A 26,024-nucleotide genomic window follows, 5' to 3' on the forward strand; every position below is an offset into this window, starting at 1 on the left:
GGGACATGGTCTCACAAGATGTAGTTTCTCTTTAAATATCCTTCTCGAAAATGGCCTTGCAAATACATGTGTTGTCTTGTCTAATCATAAAAGAAGCAGATGAGGCGTGTTGGCTGAGTTCTTAAAGTTTACTCCACAGCGTGCTCATCAAAAACATTAAGCTGCCGACATGGCTACATTCAACAACCTAAACGGGGCTACTGCGCATGCTCTTCACTACTGTGGCATGCTGGGTAATGGAGTTCTTATGTTACCTAGCTCATAACATCACAATATACATCTGTCTTAAGTCAGCTAGAAAGCCTTACTGACAACAACTCGTGATCTGATTAGCTATCGCAACTGTCTATCAACTGTATGTCCCAGTTCACTTACAGTGCACAGACGCCCACAATGTTGATTCTGAAGGCTTCGGGCAGATTTGGTACAGCATGGCAACATAAGCTAGCTGAATTCTGATTGGATAAAAACTCTAACCTAAAAACAACAGCGCTGGAAGGAGCATAATATGACATGAAGAGAATATGAATACTTTTAGATATGTAGGGAAAGTAAATAAAAAATAACTTTTATCTTTAATTATGATCATGATTTCTGGTTATGGTAGGCCAGCAGAGAAGGCCTTGCTGGCCTTGACGGCACACCACTGTGTGAAATGCATGATTCATAACCGAGCATTAACTTTTCCCAACTTAAAGGCAATACATGAGCAATAAAAGCAGCTCATGCTCCTTCTTTATTTTATGGCGGATAGCAACCAACGTTATTAGTAACTACTCAGTGGCCTAGTGATTAGAGTGTCCGCCCTGAGATCGGTAGGTTGTGAGTTCAAACCCCGGCCGAGTCATACCAAAGACTATACAAATGGGACCCATTACCGCCCTGCTTGGCACTCAGCATCAAGGGTTGGAATTGAGGGTTAAATCACCAAAAATGATTCCCGGGCGCGTCAACCGCTGCTGCCCACTGCTCCCCTCACCTCCCAGGGGGGTGATCAAGGGTGATGGGTCAAATGCAGAGAATAATTTCGCTACACCTAGTGTGTGTGACAATCATTGGTACTTTAACTAGTGGGCTACTCATTCCTGGTGAGAAGCAGCGTAAGCAAGGCGATGTGCAGAAAAGTAGTACTTCTGTGTTAGCTCTTACAATATGCAATAGCTGGGTTAAAATGCAGGTCACGACATGTAAATAGAGCATTGTTGGCAGCTTTTGTATGTTTTTTAGAGTGCCACATGGGCATTCCGAACTAATCCCCTTTATCTGCATTGTTAGACGCCTCTTGCAAGCAGTGTTTCACTATTTAGAACTGTATGGATTGTGAATGATGGGGAAAATTCCCCCAAAAAACTACAGTTCCCTTTTAAAAGACCATATTTTTAAGAATAAATGTCAATATTTCTTACAACTACAAACTGACTTTAATTTTTTTATTTTATTTTTTTTTATTTTATTTGGGGCGAATAGGATGACACGACTGTCTCGTACACACCTGCATCGCATGTACACATACAAAAGCGGTCCCAGGGTAACTGGCCCCCGTATGTTCCTACCACTGTTGCTCAAGACTAATGTTGTATTCAATTCTGAAGTAAAAGTGGAAGTAAAACGGCCGTATGGGAATTCTCCAGACTGGCTGCAACTGACCTGTGAAGAGTTAGAAAGCAGAGTCAGGGTCAAAGGTCAGAGGACTCCTCCGGGCATCGTTGTAGGAAAGAGGAGCTGGAGAAGTGGGGAGACTGTACCTGAGAGGATATAATGTACATGTTTGCACATACTCAGATTCCAATGATTCAATATAACCCAGAAAAATATCTCATTCTTCAAACAGACAACATTAATACAAGGTAGCTTTTTTTTTTATCTTCATATTTTTAATAGACTCCATTTATGACATCCATATAACATTTTTTATAGCAGCCTTTGCCAAACGTTATCAGCTTCAGACCCATGAAATTACACACGTGAATCCTCACCAGGACCAACATTTACAAAGAGCATAATAATAATAGTAATAATAATAAGACAAATCATAACAATAGTAATAATTTAATCAAGGGTGTTAGTTCATGGAACAAACTTGACAGTGTTGTTGTTTTAATTTCTTCGGATTAATAAAGTATTTCTGATTCTGATTCTGATTTTTTTCAAGCATATATTTTGAGAGTAAGTGAAGCATTTTCAAGCATACGATTGGCTAAATAAATGTAAAATATTAATACCACAGTCGTATTGGCCATGAGATGAGACCTAAACAATCAGAGCACTGATTGGTTCAGCTTAAAGCCGCATTACTATACATTAGTCCTTCTTTTATCGCTGTTAATTGGTTCCCGTCATGACTGCGATAAATGCATTTCCCCGAAGTAAGAATCATTATTATACTATAACTGTTTACTACCTACTAAATGTTTTTTTTACCATTATGAGAGCCCTCCAGACAATAAAAAACACCCTTAAGTCACCTCTGCACTCTATTAATCTACTATAGTAATGTTGCTTGAGGCTGAGCCAATCAGTGGCCACAATACTAAACTGTCTGACTGGTTTGCTCCCCTCTAGTGGCCAATATTACTGTAGTATTGTTTTTTTTAGTTCATTTAACTATTTGTATGCTTGGAAATGTTTAATCCAGGACCAGAACATTGTAGAATATGCTTGTAGAAGTTGCTTCCTAGCAGTTCCACTGTAGACACGGAACAGGAGCCAAACGTGCAGTTTTAACAAAGTTTTAATGTGCATATATTTTTGTCAAAGTCTTTCTCCAGCAGAACGTGACTTTTCAGTCACGTCGGTATCCTCTCTCCCCTCCTGCTCTCGGCCGCCTACTGTTAAAGACACCTGGGAAATCTAATCACCTGTCAGCTGTGTCTCGCCATCAGCACATGCCCCGCCCCCATCCGATGGTGCTCATCCTCAGCACCACAACAGAGGCGGGGACCTTTGCTCCTGCAGGCGCGCTGGCCACACCTCCCTCCACAATGCTTTAAAACAGCGATTCTCAAACTGTAGTACGTGTACCACCTAGTGGTATGCGTGCTCCATCTAGCGGTATGTAAAAGAAGTATGTTAATATGTACGGAGTATCATTGTTGACGTTGTTTGTGAATCGTGTGTAATGTTACAGTGGGCAAAAATATTGAATGTACTTGTAAAATAAAAGCTCTGCCTTGTATTTTAATGAACACCTATGCTTACTACGGTACTGTATTTTAATGTTGGTCATTATGGTGGTACTCGGAGAGCCAAGTGTGTTCTGAGGTGTTACTTGGTGAAAAAAGTTTGAGAACCACGGCTTTGAAAATATTTTAAAAATATATTCTTTAAAAGCTGCATTATTTGAAGCGTAATGTGGTAAGAGATGACTTTATTGCAATAAACAAATAAAGAAGTGACTGTGTGGGTGTTATTTCATGTCCAGAGGGATCTCTGATTGTTGAAAAAACCCTATTTAGTAGGTTGTAGAGTTGTCGCGATACCAATATTTTAGTACTGGTACCGGTACCAAAATGTATTCCTGTTACGGTTGGGTGGTCGCATGGTTATGCGTAGGTCGTTTCCCCAAGATGCACATGGACATCCAGAAGCAGTGTGCAGGTAAGAAAAATATATTGTATTCTAATAAATAAATCAGGCAAGAATACAAAAACAGAACAAGCATGCCGATAGCAGAGGAAGCTGTGGTAAAGCTAAAGGAAAAGCTTAGCACAGGAACAGGGACAAGAAGCAAGGATTTACCAACATAGATGTTGCATGAAGCAAACAGAACAGCCAGACAGTGTGTGGCGAGAGGCAGAAATAAATAGCTCTCTGATTAGTGACGGGGAGCAGGTGAGCTAACCAGAGGCAGGTGGACACAATCAGCACCCATGGCAACCAGGAACACAAAACAGGGGTGCTGAAACAGAACTAAGGGAATCCTAAACTTAAACAAAACATGATTCGGGCAACGGATCATCACAATTGCGATACTTTTCAGTTATTTTCTATATAAAGGGAATTATTGGCTTTATTTTAACAAAAAATCTTACGGTACATTAAACATATGTTTCTTATTGCCACCGAAGAACAATTTTGGCCTTAAATAAAATAGTGAACATACTAGACAACTTGTCTTTTAGTAACATATTGTGTCATTTATCATTCTATTATTTTGTCAAAATTATTAAGGACAAGTGGTAGAAAATGAATTATTAATCTACTTGTTCATTTACTGTTAATATCTGCTTACTTTCTCTTTTAACATGTTCTATCTACACTTCTGTTAAAATGTAATAATCCCTTATTCTTCTGTTGTTTGGATGCTTTACATTAGTTTTGGATGATACCACAAATCCGATACCAAGTGGTTACAGGATCATATATTGGTCATATTCAAAGTCCTCATGTGTCCAGGGACATATTTCCTGAGTTTATAAACATAATATGAATTTGAAAGATTTTGTGACGATAAAAAATATCGATGTAATCATAGTAGTATCGACTACATTCGCTATTGTACTTGGTATCATTACAGTGGATGTTAGGTGTAGATCCACCTATGACATTTGTTTACATTCAGGGGTGCTAGCTAGGGTGACCATTTCCATGACACCAAAAAGGAGGACATTATGCGCCATATCAATAAATTACTATGGTGTACATAGGACTCTGGTATACTCTTATTTATAGTACAATTTTGAGTGGTTTAAAGATGATGTTTGTGTGGCTGAATAGGAAAAAATATTAAAGTCAAGTGTTTGTTAACAGTATTTGTATTTATTTAATACATTGTGGTGTTCAAAAAGTGACCACTGAGATGAATCTTTTCAAGTGCAGAGTACCACAAAGCATAACATGTGTGGACTTAAATGTAGTTAACATATATAATTAAAAAAAATGCCACAAAAAATTTTCCACATCAACATCAAGGCTGCTTGCTGCATATCTGGTTGCGTTATGCAGAATATGGGCCAAACAGTTTGCAGGGAGCACATCTTTTTGGCTCAGTTTCAACTTCTGATACACACTGTTATGTTTGCCACAATTGACACTGGCATTGTCTGCTGCATATGCAGACATGTTTTTCACCTCTAAGCCAGACATCTAAAGTTTTGCCAGCAGCTGGTTTGTTATGGCTTCTGACGTTTCGTTGCTGTCACTATAAAAATCCAACAGGACATGTTGGATGCCTTCATCAAAGTGAAAATACCTTACCACAATGGGAAAACACTTGTTTGTTCCTTTATTTGAGGCGTCGGTTGCCACGGAAAAGGGTAGGTTGTTTTCTTTTATGTAGTCGGTATGTTCCTGTACCGAATAGTGAGCGATGACGTTCTCGCACAATGCCTTGGCTTTTGTTCGGCCACAGGCCATCCCTTTAGCTGTGGGATAGTCACTGAAAATCTCCCGGTCCACTTTCATGCCGCAGTCTAAACTTCTGTAGGACTGGTGATGCTTTACAGCAGTAGTTCTCAACCTTTTTTCAGTGATGTACCCCCTGTGAACATTTTTTTAATTCAAGTACCCTCTAATCAGAGCAAAGCATTTTTGGTTGAAAAAAAGAGATAAAGAAGTAAAATATAGCACTATGTCATCAGTTTCTGATTTATTAAATTGTATAACAGTGCAAAATATTGCTCATTTGTATTGGTCTTTCTTGAACTATTTGGAAAAATATATATAAAATAACTAAAAACTTGTTGAAAAATAAACAAGTGATTCAATTATAAATAAAGATTTCTACACATAGAAGTAATCATCAACTTAAAGTGCCCTCTTTGGGGATTGTAATAGAGATCCACCTGGATTTAGGAACTTAATTCTAAACATTTCTTCACAAAAAAAGAAATCTTTAACATCAATATTTATGGAACATGTCTACAAAAAATGTAGCTGTCAACACTGAATATTGCATTGTTGCATTTCTTTTCACAGTTCTTTTTGACATACATTTTATTGAGGGTCAAACCATCATGGCATGGGGGAAACTCTGGGTTTATGGTAATGAATGGAATAGCCGACTTGATTTGATGTTCAGTTTAAGAACTTACATTACATTACATACCCCCAGGGTACCATTTGAGAACCACTGCTTTACAGCATGGTACACCTTGCACAGCTCGCAGCGGTTATCTTGTCATCCAGGGGCGACGAAACTTCACGAAAAAATGTCCTCATTGAAGAGGTGCCGCACGTTTATTATTTTTATGTTTATCCGTACCCGTATGCCGTTCAATTGCAGCTTTCCCCTGACTACTTACGTCGACATCACATCGACAAAGTGTGCATGAGAAGCCATGGAATGAGTCTCGACTGCTTTTCGTTATAAATTCGTGCTCTTTTGTCCATTCAGAATTACACGAGGTCTTGCGTTTTGGCATGAGGCTAACTTTCTGTCAATGTCATGCCGCAGCAGCACATGGACCCTTGTTTACTTTTTTAACCAATGATAAGCAGATTTGTATCCGACACCGCTCTTAGCCAAACATTTGATATGTTACTGCGTTGGGGGCATTTTTTACGGTCTTTGATTGGCTATCGCGCTGCAGCCCAGCAAAGATGAAAAAACTCCGCTCTTCAAGCCTAGTGCCTCAAAAAGGAGGACAAATACATGTCCGGCTTGATGCTGCGCCGGACGCCGGACAGGGCATAAAAAATCCGGACTGTCCGGCCTAAATCCGGACACCTGGTCACCCTAGTGCTAGCTTGCTGTTAGCGGTTAGCTATTGTATCCTCCTACGGTGTGTAGTGAAGCATGATTCCTGACACTTGTAAGAAACTTTATTTGTCACCATGGAGGCGAGAATTAGTGATTTAGAAGTAGCTAAAACACTGCCGACTGCGGATGGACGTTAGCCGCTAGAGAGCTAGCCATGTCTTAAAGCACCTCTTCCTGAGGGCGTTTCAGTGTTTTACCTTCACCTTTATCTTTAGTTTTTAGGCCAAAATGCGTCCGTTCTCCCTTTTTTGTCTACACACCGTGTCTGCTTGTAAGTACTCTGTGACTGTGCGCTGCCGAAAATGCTCGTCTGCTCGTAAAACCAGCAATGTCATGGGGAACCGGTACTTTAAAAACATAGTACCATTTTTGGTTCATTAGTATCACGATACTATACCAGTACCGGTATCACGTACAACCCTAGTAAGTTTTAAACACTTTTTAAAGGTGTACCTATGAACATTTTTGATTCATAATTAGTTATTTTTACTTTGTGAACATACAGACTAACAATACCAATTAACGAGGGTTTGGTGTAATACCAGAAAACAAAGAGAGGGCACTAAAATAAGTTCATGCAATATACACATCATCAAATTAAAATCTTATCTTATTTAGTCTTATGTAGCTCAACTAAATATACACATCATATTCTCATGCATATTTTCACTTTGGAGTCGGGATGGGAATTGATAGGATTTTTCCGGATCCAATTAAATTTTCGTTTCTGCTTATTTAATGGATTAGCATCAATTTTGTTTAGTTTAGAGCTAACATTGTGAGGAACCAGCATGGCCGCGGCGGCTGTGACCCCAAGATGCAGGAAATAGTGGAACGACGTGCAGGTAAGAGGATTTTAATATATCTAAAATAGGGAGAAGCAGTCATACATGCAAAGGCCCTAAACATACTCAATCCTCGAGCCCTGAGGAACAGGCGAGGCAGGCATAAATAGCCGCCTGATTGGCAACTGCAGGCAGGTGTGCCGGGCTGCCAATCAGGGACAGGTGAGGGAAGCGAGCGCTCAGGGAGACGTGCAGGAAAGGGAACAAAAAAAAGAGCGCCAACAGGAAACAAACACTTAACAAGGAAACATCACCAGAAGTGAAGTGACAGATCGTCACAAACATGATCTTACAAAGACAACAGTGAGGTCTTAAAAAACTTTTGAAAATATTTATATATATTTTAAAGATTCTGTAGAATTTAACAAAATAAAACATATGGAAATTACACAAGAATAAAACATTTCGGAATATTTTTAAAACTTTAAAAAATCTTTGTCATCCACCCAGAAAATACACTGTGCAATATACCGTTTGTTTAGATTTACAAGGTGAATGTCAGGAATGCAGACGGACAACTGCGGACGAAAGCGTGAAGGCAGGAATATGATTTATTATCATAAATCCTACACATCACAAACAGACAGGAACCAAACAAAAGGAAAGCGTGCCGTTCGCACGAGAAGCTAAAGAACCAAAACTTAGCACAGGAATCATTAGCCAGAAAACATGGAAAACCAACGTGACTGTTGCACACAGCCAACAAGGAAGCCAGACTGAGCGTGGCGAGCAAGGTGAATAAAAAGCTCTCTGATTAGTGGTTGACAGCAGCTGAGCGTGCCGACCACTAACCAGAGGCAGGTGAACTCAATTAATCCCCATGGAAACTAAAACAAACTCAGAGGTGCACAAACAGAAACTCAGGGAGTCCAAAAACTAACAGAACATAACAAAACATGATCCGGGCCACGGATCATGACAGTGAAACTAATATAATGACGGGCTCACGCATACTTGCCTGCCTTGAGACGTCCAATATCGGGAGGTGGGGCGGCGGGGTTGGGGGCATGGTTAAGAGGGAAGGAGTCTATTTACAGCTAGAATTCACCAAGTCAAGTATTTCATATATATATATATATATATATCCTGAAAATATGCAAACAAAATTGTGTTTGGATAATTGATACTTCAAACTTAATCTTAAGGAATATAACATAACTTGGCTTCTGAGAGCTTCAAAATGTAATGAATAAAATGCTAAAGTTGTTGATAAACAAGCAATTATTTTAATAAACAAATATGGTCATTTTAAATGAATTATTATGATCATTTTAAATTAATTATTTCAAATATGTTTATTTTCATGTATAATTATATGGCTGGATGTAAAAAGGAGTCAGAAAAAATACAAATAAAAATACAATTAATTTTGATGTTTTTAGCAAAATATAGTAAAAATGTATTTAGTTTTTTTTTTTTAAATTAATAAATATATTTATTTTTAGGTAAGATAAACATAATAATACAATTTATCTCTAGTCTGGATGATTTAGTTCTTGTCACCCTGTTGTCCTCCCGTCTCTTCCCCAAGGATGGCTCCATGAGCTGGGCAAACGCCTGGAGATGCCCTACGTCAACAACACGGTCTGCGGCCCGTCGGTGCGCAGCTCGTATATCGCCGCCCTCTACTTCACCCTCAGCAGTCTGACCAGCGTCGGCTTTGGCAACGTGTGCGCCAACACGGACGCCGAGAAGATCTTCTCCATCTGCACCATGCTCATCGGCAGTATGCCGGACGCCTCGTATGGAATAACGTGATTGGGCGGGCACGCTGTTTATATCGTGGGAAAGCGGACGTGAAAAAAGGCTGTCCTCACTCAGGTCCGCCTGAAAATCGGGAGAATATTTGTCCCTGGAGGTTTTCGGGAGAGGCGCTGAATTTCGGGAGTCTCCCGGAAAATTCGGGAGGGTTGGCAAGTATAGGCTCACGGCATGCAACATGAGAAATGTCAATCCTTTCCTTGGTATAATGTTGATGTTTATTGCTTACACCTAAGAAAACCTTAAATTGAAAATCTCAGAAAATGTGTTGTTTTCAAAAAACAACAACTGTAAGCCATGATCATCAAAGTTGTATTAAATAGAGGCTTGACATATCTCATGTAATGACTTTGTATCACATAGTTTCACATTTGAAGTTGAGATGCTAACATGAATGGACTTGTACACGATATTCTTATTTCATGAGTTGTACCTGTATAATATACTGACTGAGTGAAAATGTTGCTGTAGGAAAACATGCTACTTTTTCTCCGACGACAATTGAACATTCGCCTACTGAAGGAGCATCTACGTGGCAAATCGTTGCAAGCTTTTGACCACAAACTGAGTCACTGCTCGGTGACATTTGTCCTTCCTGGTCGAGTTGCACTCTTCCCTGCCGAGGTGGAAGCTAGCGGCAGATGTGAACTAGAGCCATTACTGCCCGCCTCAAAACCAGTCAGAATGTGTTTTTTGATTGATTGATTGATTGAAACTTGTATTAGTAGATTGCACAGTACAGTACATATTCCGTACAATTGACCCCTAAATGGTAACACCCCAATAAGTTTTCAAAACTTGTTTAATCAATTCATGGTGTCTCCTCCTGCTCATCTGAATGAGAAGGCATTCATTTCAATTTACCAGGTAATAGCGCTACATTATAGGATGTATTAGTACCTGTTGTATTTACGTCAGATGACTGCTGCTGCCTGGGATGAGATCGTCTCGGTTCAAAAACATCACATTCATTGCATGCTGTGTGTTCAAATGTTTCGACATATTGCTCGTATGTCCTCCTCTTGATGAAACAGCAACCTTGGAATTATTAAAAGTAGCGCTGTTGCGATCTTTTTTAGTAAAATGTTGGCAAACTTCGGTGCGCTGACATGTTGCTGACCTTACTACGCACGTGGCGTAGTGACGTCATTTCCACCCGGAGGGACCGTTAAGAGAACCGTTCGACGAAATGGCAAGTGAGTCCAATGAACTGATGAGAAGTGAAATGAATTGTATTTATATAGCGCTTTTTCTCTAGTGACTCAAAGCGCTTTACATAGTGAAACCCAATATCTAAGTTACATTTAAACCAGTGACAACTAATACACTGTTTTCGATTCCCATCCCTACTTTTGAGCATCTTTTTTTACATCTGATTAAATATACAGTATATATATATATATATATATATATATATATATATATATATACATATATATGTATAATTTAGTAGCATAGTAATAATTTATTATATTATATTATACAAACCCCAAAACCAGTGAAGTTACCATTTTGTAAATGGTAAATAAAAACAGAATATAATGATTTGCAAATCTTTTTCAACCTATAGTCAATTGAATGGACTGCAAAGACAAGATATTTGACGTTCGAACTGGAAAACTTTCTTATGTTTTGCAAATATTAGCTCATTTGGAGTTTGATGCCCGCAACATGTTTAAAAAAATCTGGCACACGTGGCAAAAAAGAGTGATAAAGTTGAGGAATGCTCATCAAACACTTATTTGGAACATCCCACAGCTGAACAGACTAGTTGGGAACAGGTGGGTGCCATGATTGGGTATAAAAGCAGCTTCCATGAAATGCTCAGTCGTTCACAAACAAGGATGGGATGAGGGTCACCACTTTGTCAACAAATGCGTGAGCAAATTGTCCAACAATTTAAGAACAACATTTCTCAACGAGATATTGCAAGGAATTTAGGGATTTCACCATCTACGGTCCGTAATATCATCAAAATATTCAGAGAATCTGGAGAAATCACTGCACGTAAGTGACGATAATACGGACCTTGGATCCCTCAGGCGGTACTGCATCAAAAAGCGACATCAGTGTGTAAAGGATATCACCTCATGGGCTCAGGAACACTTCAGAAAACCACTGTCAGTAGCTACTGTTTGTCGCTACATCTGTAAGTGCAAGTTAAAACTCTACTATGCAAAGCAAAAGCCATGTATCAACAACACCCAGAAACGCTGCTGGTTTCGCTAGGCCCAAGTACATCTAAGATGGACTGATGCAAAGTGGAAAAGTGTTCTGTGGTCTGACGAGTCCACATTTCAAATTGTCTTTGGAAACTGTGGACGTCGTGTCCTCCGGAACAAAGAGGAAAAGAACCATCCGGATTGTTATAGGCGCAAAGTTCAAAAGCCAGCATCTGTGATGGTATGGGGGTGTATTTGTGCCCAAAGCATGGGTAACTTACACATCTGTGAAGGCACCATTAATGCTGAAAGGTACATACAGGTTTTGGAGCAACATATGTTCCCATCCAAGCAACAATATTATGGACGCCCCTGCTTATTTCAGCAAGACAATGCCGAGCCACGTGTTACATCAACGTGGCTTCATAGTAAAAGAGTGCGGGTACTAGACTGGCCTGCCTTTAGTCCAGACCTGCCTCACATTGAAAATGTGTGGCACAATATGAAGCCTAAAATACCACAACGGAGATTCCGGACTGTTGAACAACTTAAGCTGTACATCAAGCAAGAATGGGAAAGAATTCCACCTGAAAAGCTTCAAAAATTGGTCTCCTCAGTTCCCAAACGTTTACTGAGTGTTGTTAAAAGGAAAGGCCATGTAACACAGTGGTAAAAATGCCCCTGTGCTAACTTTTTTGCAATTGGTTGCTGCCAGTAAATTCTAAGTTAATGATTTGGGGAAAAAAAAGAGGTTTCTCAGTTTGAACATTAAATATCTAGTATTTGCAGTCTATTCAATTGAATATAGGTTGAAAAGGATTTGCAAATCATTGTATTCTGTTTTTACTTACGAATTACACAACGTGCCAACTTCACTGGTTTTGGGGTTTGTATTATGTTATATTACATTATGGAACCTGTTGTTATCAAGCCATGGAGGAACATCCCTTCGAAGTGACCAGACTGATTAATCACTCATAATTTGAAGATTCACTTTTAAGTGTAAATAAAAAATAATATTGCATCAACAATTCTGTCACTGATCAAATGTCACATGAAACAAATATCTTACCTGTCCCAAGGAGCTGTGACCTCAACACCTTCATCTCCTCCTGTCAGGGCAATAGTCCACAGCGCGACAATGGTGGCTACACAGACCAGGGCTAAGAGTACACACAAAATACACAACTTGCGGACTCTGCATCTTTTCTCCATTGCCTAACAAACAACACAAACAAAGGGAATCAGTACAGGACAAATGTACATATGCTCAAAATGTTAGTCAAAGTGTATGCTTACTTTGCAGAGTCTTGGATCCAAAATGACAAAAAGCTGTTCTCACAAGCATTTTACAGGTTAACAGTCCATAATTCAGTCCTCTGACTAAATACAGAAGGAAAATAGGAAGTAGTATAAAGAGTCAGTGTGTGATAAGAGTAATGTACACAAGAAAGTTCAGTGCATGTTCCCACAGCCCTCATAAAACACTGCATACATTTAAGTGATCATAATTCAACCCTTTGTTCAACTTTGTCAGGTGCTGCGTAACACAGCCGAGAAGAATCCCAAGATGCAGATGAACAAACCTGTGGTGGACTCTCCTATTTCTGGGGCTGAGGTTGCCGAGGTAGTTGAAATGAAAAGTCGGTGGCAAGGCCCCGGGGGTGGATGAGTTCCGCCCGGAGTTCCTTAAGGCTCTGAATGCTGTGGGACTGTCTTGGTGGGGCTGTCTTGGTTGACAAGACTCTGCAACATTGCGTGGACATCGGGGACGGTACATCTGGATTTGCAGACTAGGGGGATGGTTCCTCTTTTTAAGAAGTGGAACCAAAGGGTATGTTCCAACTATCGTGGGATCACAATCCTCAGCTTTCCTGGTAAGGTCTATTCAGGTGTACTGGAGTGGAGGCCACGCCGGACAGTCTAACCTCGGATTCAGGTGCAGTGTGTTTTTTTTATACCAGATCGTGGAACTGTGGACCAAATCTATACTCTCGGCAGCATCCTGGAGGTGCATGGGAGTTTGCCCAACTAGTCTACATGTGCTTTGTGGACTTGGAGAAGGCATTCGACCGTGTCCCTCAGGAAGTCCTGTAGAGAGTGCTCAGAGAGTATGGGGTACCGGTCCGCTCCATGTATGATCATTAAGTCAGACCCGTGTCCAGTGAGGGTTGAACTCCATCAGGGCTGCCTTTTTTCACAGTTCTGTTTTCAACTTTTATGGACAGAATTTCTAGGCGCAGTCAGGGCGTTGAAGGGATCCGGTTTGGTGGCTGCAGGATTAGGTCTCTGCTTTTTGCAGATGATGTTGTCCTGTTGGCTTCATCTGGTCAGGATCTTCAGCTCTCACCGGGACCGGTTCACAGCCGAGTGTGAAGCGACTGGGATGAGAATCTGCACCTTCAAGTCTGAGTCCATGGTTCTCAGCCGGAAAAGGGTGGAGTGCTCTCTCTGGGTTGGGGAGAAGATCTTGCTCCAAGTGGAGTAGTTCAAGTATCCCGGACTCTTGTTCACGAGTGAGGGAAGAATGGATCGTGAGATCGACAGGCGGATTGGTGTGGCGTCTGCAGTGATGCAGACCCTGTATCGATCCGTCGTGGTGAAGCAAGAGCTGAGCTGGAAGACAAGCTGTCAATTTACCAGTCGATCTACGGTCCTAGCTTCACCTATGGTCATGAGCTTTGGGTTATGACCGAAAGGACAAGATCACTGGTACAAGCGGCTGAAATTTGTTTCCTCCAACGGGTGGTGGGGCTCTCCTTTAAAGATAGGGTGAGAAGCTCTGTCATTCGAGAGGAGCCAGATGAGGCGTTTTGGGCATCTGGTCAAGATGCCCGCCAAACACCTCTCTGTTGAGGTGTTTAGAGCATATCCGACCAGTGACCACGGGGAAGATGCAGGACACGCTGGGGAGACTCTGTCTCCCAGCTGGCCTTGCAACGCCTCGGGAGATGGACGAAGTAGCTGGGGAGAAAGAAGTCTGGGCTCCTCTTCCCGCGGATGATGGATGGATGGATGCTTTTTAACTAAACTGTCAATAAAATCAAAGTGCAAATGAAAATACAGCTTCAACACCTTAGTCATAATTTCTGCACTTAAAAAAACGTCTCTATGACTTTAGCTGCAGACTTCTGCTGTTTGTTTGAGATTGGCATTACTGCCGCAAGTGGTGGAAAAGTGAATTACAACTGAGTACAGCTGTGGCTTCTACGGATCACAGCTGACAAATATCCATCCATCCATCCATCCATCCATCTTCTTCCGCTTATCCGAGGTCGGGTCGCGGGGGCAGCAGCCTAAGCAGGGAAGCCCAGACTTTCCTCTCCCCAGACACTTCGTCCAGCTCTTCCTGGGGGATCCCGAGGCATTCCCAGGCCAGCCGGGAGACATAGTCTTCCCAACGTGTCCTGGGTCTTCCCTGTGGCGTCCTACCGGTTGGACGTGCCCTAAACACCTCCCTAGGGAGGCGTTCGGGTGGCATCCTGACCAGATGCCCGAACCACCTCATCTGGCTCCTCTCGATGTGGAGGAGCAGCGGCTTTACTTTGAGCTTCTCACCCTATCTCTAAGGGAGAGCCCCGCCACCCGGTGGAGGAAACTAATTTTGGCCGCTTGTACCCGTGATCTTGTCCTTTCGCTCATAACCCAAAGCTCATGACCATAGGTGAAGACGGGAACGTATATCGACCGTGTAAATTGAGAGCTTTGCCTTCCGTCTCAGCTCCTTCTTCACCACAACAGATCGATACAGCGTCCGCATTACTGAAGACGCCGCACCGATCCGCCTGTCAATCTCACGATCCACTCTTCCCTCACTCGTGAACAAGACTCCTAGGTACTTGAAATCCTCCACTTGGGGCAGGGTCTCCTCCTCAACCCAGAGATGGCATTCCACCCTTTTCCGGGCGAGAACCATAGACTCGGACTTGGATGTGCTGATTCTCATCCCAGTCGCTTCACACTCGGCTGCGAACCGATCCACTGAGAGCTGAAGATCCTGGCCAGATGAAGCCATCAGGACCACATCATCTGCAAAAAGCAGAGACTTAATCCTGCAGCCACCAAACCGGATCCCCTCAATGCCTTGACTGCGCCTAGAAATTCTGTCCATAAAAGTTATGAACAGAATCGGTGACAAAGGGCAGCCTTGGCGGAGTTCAACCCTCACTGGAAACATGTCCGACTTACTGCCGGCAATGCGGACCAAGCTCTGACACTGATCGTACAGGGAGCGGACCGCCACAATCAGACAGTCCGATACCCCATACTCTCTGAGCACTCCCCACAGGACTTCCCGAGGGACACGGTCGAATGCCTTCTCCAAGTCCACAAAGCACATGTAGACTGGTTGGGCAAACTCCCATGCACCCTCAAGGACCCTGCCGAGAGTATAGAGCTGGTCCACAGTTCCACGACCAGGACGAAAACCACACTGTTCCTCCTGAATCCGAGGTTCGACTATCCGGCATAGCCTCCTCTCCAGTACACCTGAATATGCCTTACCGGGAAGGCTGAGAAACACATGTGCTTTAATGGCCCTCTAGGAGGTGCTTGTGGCCCAACTGTGGGCCTATGGTTAAAAAAACTGAGTGAAACAGTTATGTACTGATGAACAGTAATCACATATATAGTCCTCTGATGGGAGATAACAAAATAACTAACAAACAAGCCTGGTGGAGAAAAAAACAGCTGAAAATCACAAACTAACTCAGGTAGGAGTTGCAAGATGTCCAAGCCAAAAAACCCAAAGCTGGATGGCACAGGGAGCGGCCAAGATTAGCATAAACTGGGAAAACTAGGAACTGCAGCAATACCACCAGGCATAAAGGACCAGGGAGTTGAAATTGAAAAATGCCAACCAGCTGTAAGGATGCAATTAAGTAAGGCCAAGGCAAAGTGAAGCCAGCAGGACACGTCTCATGACTCTGCCCAGCAGGTGAAAACTGGAACTCTGGGTAGAAGGAGTTAAAATGCAGTAAACAACACAAAACAAGATAAAGACAGACTACAACAAAAAGGGAAACTAAAAGTACAAACGAAAAAGTGGCAGCAAGTGGTGAATTCATGATTTATTTATTCAATAGCATGTCCTGTTAAAGTTATGCCGTATTTTCCGGACGATAAGGCGCACCGGATTATAAGGCGCATTAAAAGGGTCGTATTATTATTTTTTTTTTCTAAATGTAAAACACTTCCTTGTGGTCTACATAACATGTAATGGTGGTTCTTTGCTCAAAATGTTGCATAGATTATGTTTTACAGATCCTCTTTAAGCTGCTTTCTGAGCGTCTCTTCAGGATGCGCCGTTTTGTGGGCGGTCTTATTTACGTGGCTCACCTTCGGCAGCGTCTTCTCCCCGTCATCTTTGTTGTAGCGGTGTAGCGTGCAAGGACGGGAATGGAAGAAGTGTCAAAAGATGGCGCTAACTGTTTTAATGACATTCAGACTTTACTTCAATCAATAACGGAGCAGCGTCTCCTCATCCGTGGCTCACTAGTGCAATAACAACGCCACAAATGTGTCGCGTGAAAAACCGTCCGACCGGAACTCTCGAATAACTTCAGTTCCTTGGGTGAATAATGTGTACCCACTACACCGGTATGTCTTAGCACTTTCATGGCGAGTTTACTGACAGATATAAGTAATAACTTTACACTACTTTATATTAGAAATGGCAACAGAGGATGAATGTCACATAACAAGAAGATAGAGAAAGCGAGGAAACAGCAGACCACTCGATGATGTAAATAGTATAAATAATTTGTCTGCTTTAGCGCTTATAATAACAATATTACTAATACTAGGTTAATATTCAAGTCACAAAATGTAAATACAGTATTGTTGGTGCTTTTTGAATGGTTATTTATTGGATTTTATGGGCAAAATAGTGGAGCTCCCATTGGCTCCGCTGTAAGCAGACTTTTATTTTATGTTTTTTTAATGTTTAGAATGCATTAAAAAAAAAAAAAATCCATCCGTCGTCATGTCTTTCATAACAACTGTGAACGATAGGCAAAAAAAAGTGCAGTTCCCCTTTAACTGCCTGGGCCTGTGTTATGTCTAAAATATAAGACACTTTTATATCTCCCTGCTGCATTCTGAGATCACTTATTTATATTGTACTTCTTTTCTGGTCGAATGTTACTCTCCTTCTTTTGTGATCGATGCTTTATTGCTGCCTTTCCCAAGGTTTGACCAAAACATTCCTGTTTTTGCTCACATCACAATCATATAGTCTGCCTTTTGCTCATCCTTCCCCCTCCCTCCAAAAAAAACGTGCCACTTCGCCCAACCCCTCCTCTCTCCTCACCTTCTCAAGACAGATACAAAGGCCTGGAAGTGTTCTTTGTCTCTCTCTTTCACTGTCTTTTTTTTTAATTTTGAGGCCTCAAGTTGCGTTTAAGGGGAATTTTACAAAGGGATTTTGTTTCCAAACTTGCAGTTGTTGTTGTTTTTTTACTAGAATAACTCGTATGAAGACAGTGCCATTGGTACACTTTAATTTCCAAGGCTCTCCTGGAACTATTGCCCTATTGTACATTGATTACACAGAGAAGTACAAACTCTTATGTACTGAGATCCAAAGATCAGCTGTTGCTCTCTGTCTCTTTTGCTTGCACAGAGCAGGGGGAAAAGCTTTTGTCTATGCATCTTCTTGTGCTTGGAACACTCTACAAAGAGACTGGAAGCTGACTTTTTAACCTTAAATGCGTTTCAATCTAAATTGAGAGCATTTGAAGCTGCCTCTGTTACAAACCCCGTTTCCATATGAGTTGGGAAATTGTGTTAGATGTAAATATAAACGGAATACAATGATTTGCAAATCATTTTCAACCCATATTCAGTTGAATATGCTACAAAGACAACATATTTGATGTTCAAACTGATAAACATTTTTTTTTTAGCAAATAATCATTAAGTTTAGAATTTGATGCCAGCAACACGTGACAAAGAAGTTGGGAAAGGTGGCAATAAATACTGATAAAGTTGAGGAATGCTCATCAAACACTTATTTGGAACATCCCACAGGTGTGCAGGCTAATTGGGAACAGGTGGATGCCATGATTGGGTATAAAAACATCTTCCCAAAAAATGCTCAGTCTTTCACAAGAAAGGATGGGGCGAGGTACACCCCTTTGTCCACAACTGCGTGAGCAAATAGTCAAACAGTTTAAGAACAACGTTTCTCAAAGTGCAATTGCAATAAATTTAGGGATTTCAACATCTACGGTCCATAATATCATCAAAAGGTTCAGAGAATCTGGAGAAATCACTCCACGTAAGCGGCATGGCCGGAAACCAACATTGAATGACTGTGACCTTCGATCCCTCAGACGGCACTGTATCAAAAACCGACATCAATCTCTAAAAGATATCGACACATGGGCTCAGGACCACTTCAGAAAACCACTGTCACTAAATACAGTTGGTCGCTACATCTGTAAGTGCAAGTTAAAGCTCTACTATGCAAAGCGAAAGCCATTTATCAACAACATCCAGAAACGCCGCCGGCTTCTCTGGGCCCGAGATCATCTAAGATGGACTCATGCAAAGTGGAAAAGTGTTCTGTGGTCTGACGAGTCCACATTTCAAATTGTTTTTGGAAATATTCGACATTGTGTCATCCGGACTAAAGAGGAAGCAAACCATTCAGACTGTTATCGACACAAAGTTCAAAAGCCAGCATCTGTGATGGTATAGGGGTGCATTAGTGCCCAAGGCATGGGTAACTTACACATCTGTGAAGGCACCATTAATGCTGAAAGGTACATACAGGTTTTGGAACAACATATGCTGCCATCTAAGCACCGTCTTTTTCATGGACGCCCCTTCTTATTTCAGCAAGACAATGCCAAGCCACATTCAGCACGTGTTACAACAGCGTGGCGTCGTAAAAAAAGAGTGCGGGTACTTTCCTGGCCCGCCTGCAGTCCAGACCTGTCTCCCATCGAAAATGTGTGGCGCATTATGAAGCGTAAAATACGACAGCGGAGACCCCGGACTGTTGAACGACTGAAGCTCTACATAAAACAAGAATGGGAAAGAATTCCACTTTCAAAGCTTCAACATTTAGTTTCCTCAGTTCCCAATCGTTTATTGAGTGTTGTTAAAAGAAAAAGTGATGTAACACAGTGGTGAACATGCCCTTTCCAAACTACTTTGGCACGTGTTGCAGCCATGAAATTCTAAGTTAATTATTATTTGCAAAAAAAAAAAAAAATTATGAGTTTGAACATCAAATATCTTGTCTTTGTAGTGCATTCAATTGAATATGGGTTGAAAATGATTTGCAAATCATTGTATTCCGTTTATATTTACATCTAACACAATTTCCCAACTCATATGGAAACGGGGTTTGTATTTGTACCTGTTTTACTTGATGTCTATCCTGTCATTTTAATCATGACTTTTAAATGTGACTGCGAATTTTATTTTATGTGTAACTTTGAAGCTTCTTGGTCAGGCCTCCCTTGAAAAATAAGTTTTTAATTTCAATAAGATTTTTCCTGGTTAACTAAAGTTTAAAAAAAAAAAAAAGACTGATTATAGAATGTTTTTTGCTTCTTTCTTCATATCCTATTTTAATCTTACCTATAAGCTATGGTTTTGTATTGTTTCTGTGAATTGTGGGTGCGTTCTAGTATAGTTTTGTTTATTAAAACAACCCCCCAAAAAACGTGTTTTTCTTCTGTTTGAAGTTAAATATTTTAGTTTGGAAAAAAGAAACAGTAGTAGGCCTAAATGTAAATTCATTTATTGAAGAATGTTAGCAGAAACTTGAACAAAACCAGAAAAGCTTTAGTACACGTTGTATACATGAGAATAATAAATAATGTCTCTAAAAAATGTGGTCATTTTAATGTCACTGATGAACTCTGAACTGATTACAAATTCTATGTCAAGTGCTAATCAAAGCACCTGGTTCATAAGTGCACATTTTGCTGTTTCTACCTTATTGAATATGAAAACTATTTCAGTGGATAATTTAAGCTGTTTTTACTGACTGATTTTAATACGTACGATTGTGTTTGAGGAGATTCATATATATGAATTATTTTTGCTAATGTACACTTACTCTGTCGAACAACATTTTTTATATGATTAGAATTTTACATTTTTTTTACATAAGAAAGAAAATGAGGGCATCACAAGTGGGTTGATTCATCTGTGAACCATTCTAGAACATTTTTCTTGTTCTCTGCAATCCACTTCATGTTGGCGATGGTTCTCTCGATGGACTGATCCACTGCCAAAGTCCCAGAGCCGAAACCAACCTCGGCATAATCTGCTTTGAACTGCTTCAGCTGTAATAGAAAATAAAGTGCAATAATCATGTTATCATTGCAATAAAGTTAAGTCTGAGCAGAATAACACAATCTATTTTAGAGGACTGCTTGTTTGCTAAAAAAAAACACTCACACTAGTATTATTTTCAAGGCATTAAATCAGTGGTTCTTAACCTGGGTTTGATCGAACCCTAGGGGTTCGGTGAGTCGGCCTCAGGGGTTCGGCGGAGGTCAAGACACACCCGATTCATCGCGTGAATAAAAACGTCTCCCTATCGGCGTATTACGGATACGTCAACAGTTGATTGATTTGCAGGTGTGTAATTAGTTGTGAGTTTATGCACTGTGTTGGTTTTGTTGTTTGAACAAGGTGATGTTCATGCACGGTTCATTTTGTGCACCAGTAAAAAAACATGATAACACTTTAGTATGGGGAACATATTCACCATTAATTAGTTGCTTATTAACAAGCAAATTAGTAACATATCGGCTCTTAACTAGTCATTATTAAGTACTTATTAATGCCTTATTCGGCATGGCCTTATTCTAACCCTAACCCTCTAACTCTGACCCTAACCCTAACCAAATAATTCTAAATTAAGTCTTTATTACTTAGAATATGTTCCCCTAGTGTCCAAATAACTCTAAATTAAGTCTTTGTTACTTAGAATATGTTCCCCATACTAAAGTGTTACCAAAAACATATAACTTTGTCTTGAATTTGAAAAAAAAAAACATTTTATTTTTCACTAAAGAAGGGTTCGGTGAATGCGCATATGAAACTGGTGGGGTTCGGTACCTCCAACAAGGTTAAGAACCACTGCCTTAAATCAATCGCAAATGGACTGTTCAGTTTGTCTCCACTGGGGGCAGGCCAGCGAATCTCGGTCCTTCCTCTTGTTAGCACCTTATTTTATTTTGTATTTATTATTTATTACTGTTCTCCTTTATTGCCAATTTGTTTGAATCAAATTAAATAAAACTTTATTTATACAGCGATTTTCATATAAAAGAAATGCAACCCAAAGTTACTATGTTTCTTAATAGCACAAATGTCATACCATCTATGTGCCAAAGTGTGCGAGTATGACAAATAATGGCAATTTGTGTGTGTGTTTACACATGTTTGTGCGTGATCTGTGGGAGTGTATCTCACCTGCTGAAGCTCAAATTCTGTGGAAAAGCGTTTGGTGACTCCATTGATGAGGTTGGAGAAGGAGAAGGATCCACCACCGTACCTGAAAAAGACATGGATATGATCATAATACACTGTTACTCATTTATACAATGTATTAATCAATAAAACGCTAACAATGATCGTCCAAAAAAAATTGTTTTTATAGTCTGCTATCCCTTAATTAATACTTGCAGCATTATTTAATTAATATTCAACATGCAATACTTTTTTTTTCTTTATTTTGGATGCTGCACAGCACAAAACCTCATGCTTTCTACCATCCATCCATCCATTTCCTACCGCTTGTCCCGTTCGGGGTCGCGGGGGGTGCTGGAGCCTATCCTAGCTACATTCGGGTGGAAGGCGGGGTACACCCTGGACAAGTCGCCACTGCTTTCTACCAATAATCATGAAATACGATTTCTGTATATTTGCTATATTATTAAAATGTAATGATAGGTACACAAAGTTTTGAAAATGTATAATACAGTAATTCCCTTGTTTAACGTTGTTAATTGGTTCCTTAGACTTAGACTTAGACTTCCTTTTTATTGTCATTCAAATTTGAACTTTACAGCACAGATAAGAACGAAATTTCGTTACATAAGCTCATGGTAGTGCAAGATAAAAAAGCAATAAGGTGCATACATAAATAAATAAAAATAATATATAAATATAAAATAAATAAATATATATAAATATATATAAATAAATAAATAGATTACTATACAGATAAATATATTGCACTTTTTCACATGCGTCCACGTTTATGGATGCATGTTATATTGTCTTTTTTATTCCAGCGAGTTAATCCATTTTGGGGGGGAGTTGAGGGAATAATCCTGACATGAACGATAAATTAATTTCCACTTGGTAGTATTGTGTTAGATGTAAATACAAACGGAATACAATGATTTGCAAATCATTTTCAACCCATATTCAGTTGAATATGCTACAAAGACAACATATTTGATGTTCAAACTGATAAACTTTCTTTTTTTTTTGCAAATAATCATTAACTTTAGAATTTGATGCCAGCAACACGTGACAAAGAAGTTGGGAAAGGTGGCAATAAATACTGATAAAGTTGAGGAATGCTCATCAAACACTTATTTGGAACATCCCACAGGTGTGCAGGCTAATTGGGAACAGGTGGGTGCCATGATTGGGTATAAAAACAGCTTCCCAAAAAATGCTCAGTCTTTCACAAGAAAGGATGGGGCGAGGTACACCCCTTTGTCCACAACTGCGTGAGCAAATAGTCAAACAGTTTAAGAACAACGTTTCTCAAAGTGCAATTGCAAGAAATGTAGGGATTTCAACATCTACGGTCCATAATATCATCAAAAGGTTCAGAGAATCTGGAGAAATCACTCCTCGTAAGCGGCATGGCCGGAAACCAACATTGAATGACCGTGACCTTCGATCCCTCAGACGGCACTGTATCAAAAACCGACATCAATCTCTAAAGGATATCACCACATGGGCTCAGGAACACTTCAGAAAACCACTGTCACTAAATACAATTCGTCGCTACATCTGTAAGTGCAAGTTAAAGCTCTACTATGCAAAGCGAAAGCCATTCATCAACAACATCCAGAAACGCCGCCGGCTTCTCTGGACCTGAGATCATCTAAGATGGACTCATGCAGAGTGGAAAAGTGTTCTGTGGTCTGACGAGTCCACATTTCAAATTGTTTTTGGAAATATTCGACATTGTATCATCCGCACCAAAGAGGAAGCGAACCATCCAGACTGTTATCGACGCAAAGTTCAAAAGCCAGCATCTGTGATGGTATGGGGGTGCATTAGTGCCCAAGACATGGGTAACTTACACATCTGTGAAGGCACCATTAATGCTGAAAGGTACATACAGGTTTTGGAACAACATATGCTACCATCTAAGTGCCGTCTTTTTCATGGACGCCCCTGCTTATTTCAGCAAGACAATGCCAAGCCACATTCAGCACGTGTTACAACAGCGTGGCTTCGTAAAAAAAGAGTGTGGGTACTTTCCTGGCCCGCTTGCAGTCCAGACCTGTCTCCCATCGAAAATGTGTGGCGCATTATGAAGCGTAAAATACGACAGCGGAGACCCCGCACTGTTGAACGACTGAAGCTCTACATAAAACAAGAATGGGAAATAATTCCACTTTCAAAGCTTCAACAATTATTTTCCTCAGTTCCCAATCATTTATTGAGTGTTGTTAAAAAAAAAGGTGATGTAACACAGTGGTGAACATGTCCTTTCCCAACTACTTTGGCACGTGTTGCAGCCATGAAATTTGAAGTTAATTATTATTTGCAAAAAAAAAAAAAAAAGTTTATGAGTTTGAACATCAAATATGTTGTCTTCATAGTGCATTCAATTGAATATGGGTTGAAAAGGATTTGCAAATCATTGTATTCCGTTTATATTTACATCTAACACAATTTCCCAACTCATATAGAAACGGGGTTTGTATAAGGGTACATATATTTTGTAGCATATTTTCATCCTGTTGGCTTGATTTCAAATCGAACACTTCACTTGACCTTGTTTGTTTTATGAGGGTCTGACAGCAACAGTCAGCAGAGTAAAGTTTGAATTACAACAAGCCTTACAATAAAAGCAGTGCCAGTAAAAGTGCCTTTCAGCTTTCATGTGCGACACCGTGACGGACTGTGATGACCGTGGCCGTGAGAACATTTCATAGGTCATGCAGATAAGGCAAGCTTTTACTCTGGACCGTAAAAGTTGTTGCATCGTGAAAGATGCTACTTGTGATGCTGAGTAAAAAAAAAGGTAGTAGTTGGTGCTCACTGAGTGAAGATGTATGACCAATGAGCTCTGACAAAGTCCCAAGCCAGAGATTGACCAATCACATTGTTGGCAATGTAGACCATGGTGGAGGTGGCATCCTGCTTTCGGATCTTGCTCGGATTCAGCGTGTACTCAAGGTACCTGAGCACACAGCATTGTGTTAGTGTTGGTGCATGTAATACTGCGGTAGCACCCTGTGTATTTAGTGTTTATTATCACCCACCTGTTGAGCAGCCAGGGCTGCTTTGTGCAGGACAGAGCAGCTCGGAGTTTGTCCGCTTCGATAGCAATGGAGGCCTTCTCAAACGCTGACCAAGCAAACTCCCACTCTTTGGCGCCCCCTGCTGCAATGGCATTGCAGTACACGGTGGAACGCAGGTTGGCGTGTATCCTGGAAACAGATAACCTTTCATTATTACCTTTATTGCCTCAGGAACAAAAGTCACTGGCTTAAAAGACTCCATCATCTTAATAATCACGTACGGGTTGATATTAGTATCCATCCATTGCTTGAACCATTTCTTGGTCTGGTCTTGGCATTCTTCAAGACCTGTTCTGCACGCCAGACTGATGGCATTCACCTGATTGTACCTGCAGGAAGAAGCAAAGCGATTAACTTCCTGTTCATGCACTATTGAGAGGATAATGCACAGTCGCACTGAAGATGATACAGAACATCTAAGACCGGGGCTCTTTAGCGCCACCCTAGTGGCTCCCTGGAGCTTTTTCAAAAATGTATGAAAATAGAAAAAGATGGGGGGAAAATATATATTTTTGTTTTAATATGTTTTTTGTCGGAGAAAAAACATGACACAAACCTTCTTAATTGTTAGAAATCCCACTGTTTATATTAAACATGCTTCACTGATGAGAGTATTTGGCGAGCGCCGTTTTGTCCTACTAATTATGGCGGTCCTTGAACTCAACGTAGTTTGTTTACATGTACAACTTTCTTCAAAGATGCCACTGAAAGAATTTTTTTATGCCACTCATTCTTTGTCTCATTTTGGCCACCAAACTTTTTATGCTGTGTGTGAATGAATGCACAAAGGTGAGTTTTGTTGATGTTATTGACTTGTTACCCCCCGCGACCCCAAAAGGGACAAGTGGTAGAAAATGGATGGATGGATGGATTGACTTGTTGGAGCGCTAATCAGGCATATTTGGTCAATGCATGACTGCAAGCTAATTGATGCTAACATGCTATTTAGGCTAGCTGTATGTACATATTGCATCATTATGCCTCGTTTGTAGGTATATTTGAGCTCATATCATTTCCTTTACTTATG

At 40.6% G+C, this 26,024-nt stretch overlaps 1 protein-coding gene across 1 annotated transcript in view; it reads right to left on the reverse strand.

The window, feature by feature from the left end:
- Positions 1–20,212: 20,212 nt before the first annotated feature.
- LOC133612403 (aminopeptidase N-like) overlaps positions 20,213–26,024 on the reverse strand; it is a 30,263-nt gene continuing 24,451 nt past the window's right edge. Inside the window, exons 17-21 of the mRNA XM_061969789.2 lie at positions 25,219–25,326; positions 24,959–25,126; positions 24,736–24,876; positions 21,912–21,993; positions 20,213–20,773 (exon numbers count right to left, since the gene is read on the reverse strand). Coding sequence (XP_061825773.2) covers positions 20,615–20,773; positions 21,912–21,993; positions 24,736–24,876; positions 24,959–25,126; positions 25,219–25,326 — 658 coding nt within the window. The 3' untranslated portion in view covers positions 20,213–20,614. The remainder of the gene's footprint in view (positions 20,774–21,911; positions 21,994–24,735; positions 24,877–24,958; positions 25,127–25,218; positions 25,327–26,024) is intronic.

Source organism: Nerophis lumbriciformis, linkage group LG10, assembly GCF_033978685.3.
Source record: "Nerophis lumbriciformis linkage group LG10, RoL_Nlum_v2.1, whole genome shotgun sequence".
Taxonomy (NCBI): Eukaryota; Metazoa; Chordata; class Actinopteri; order Syngnathiformes; family Syngnathidae; genus Nerophis; species Nerophis lumbriciformis.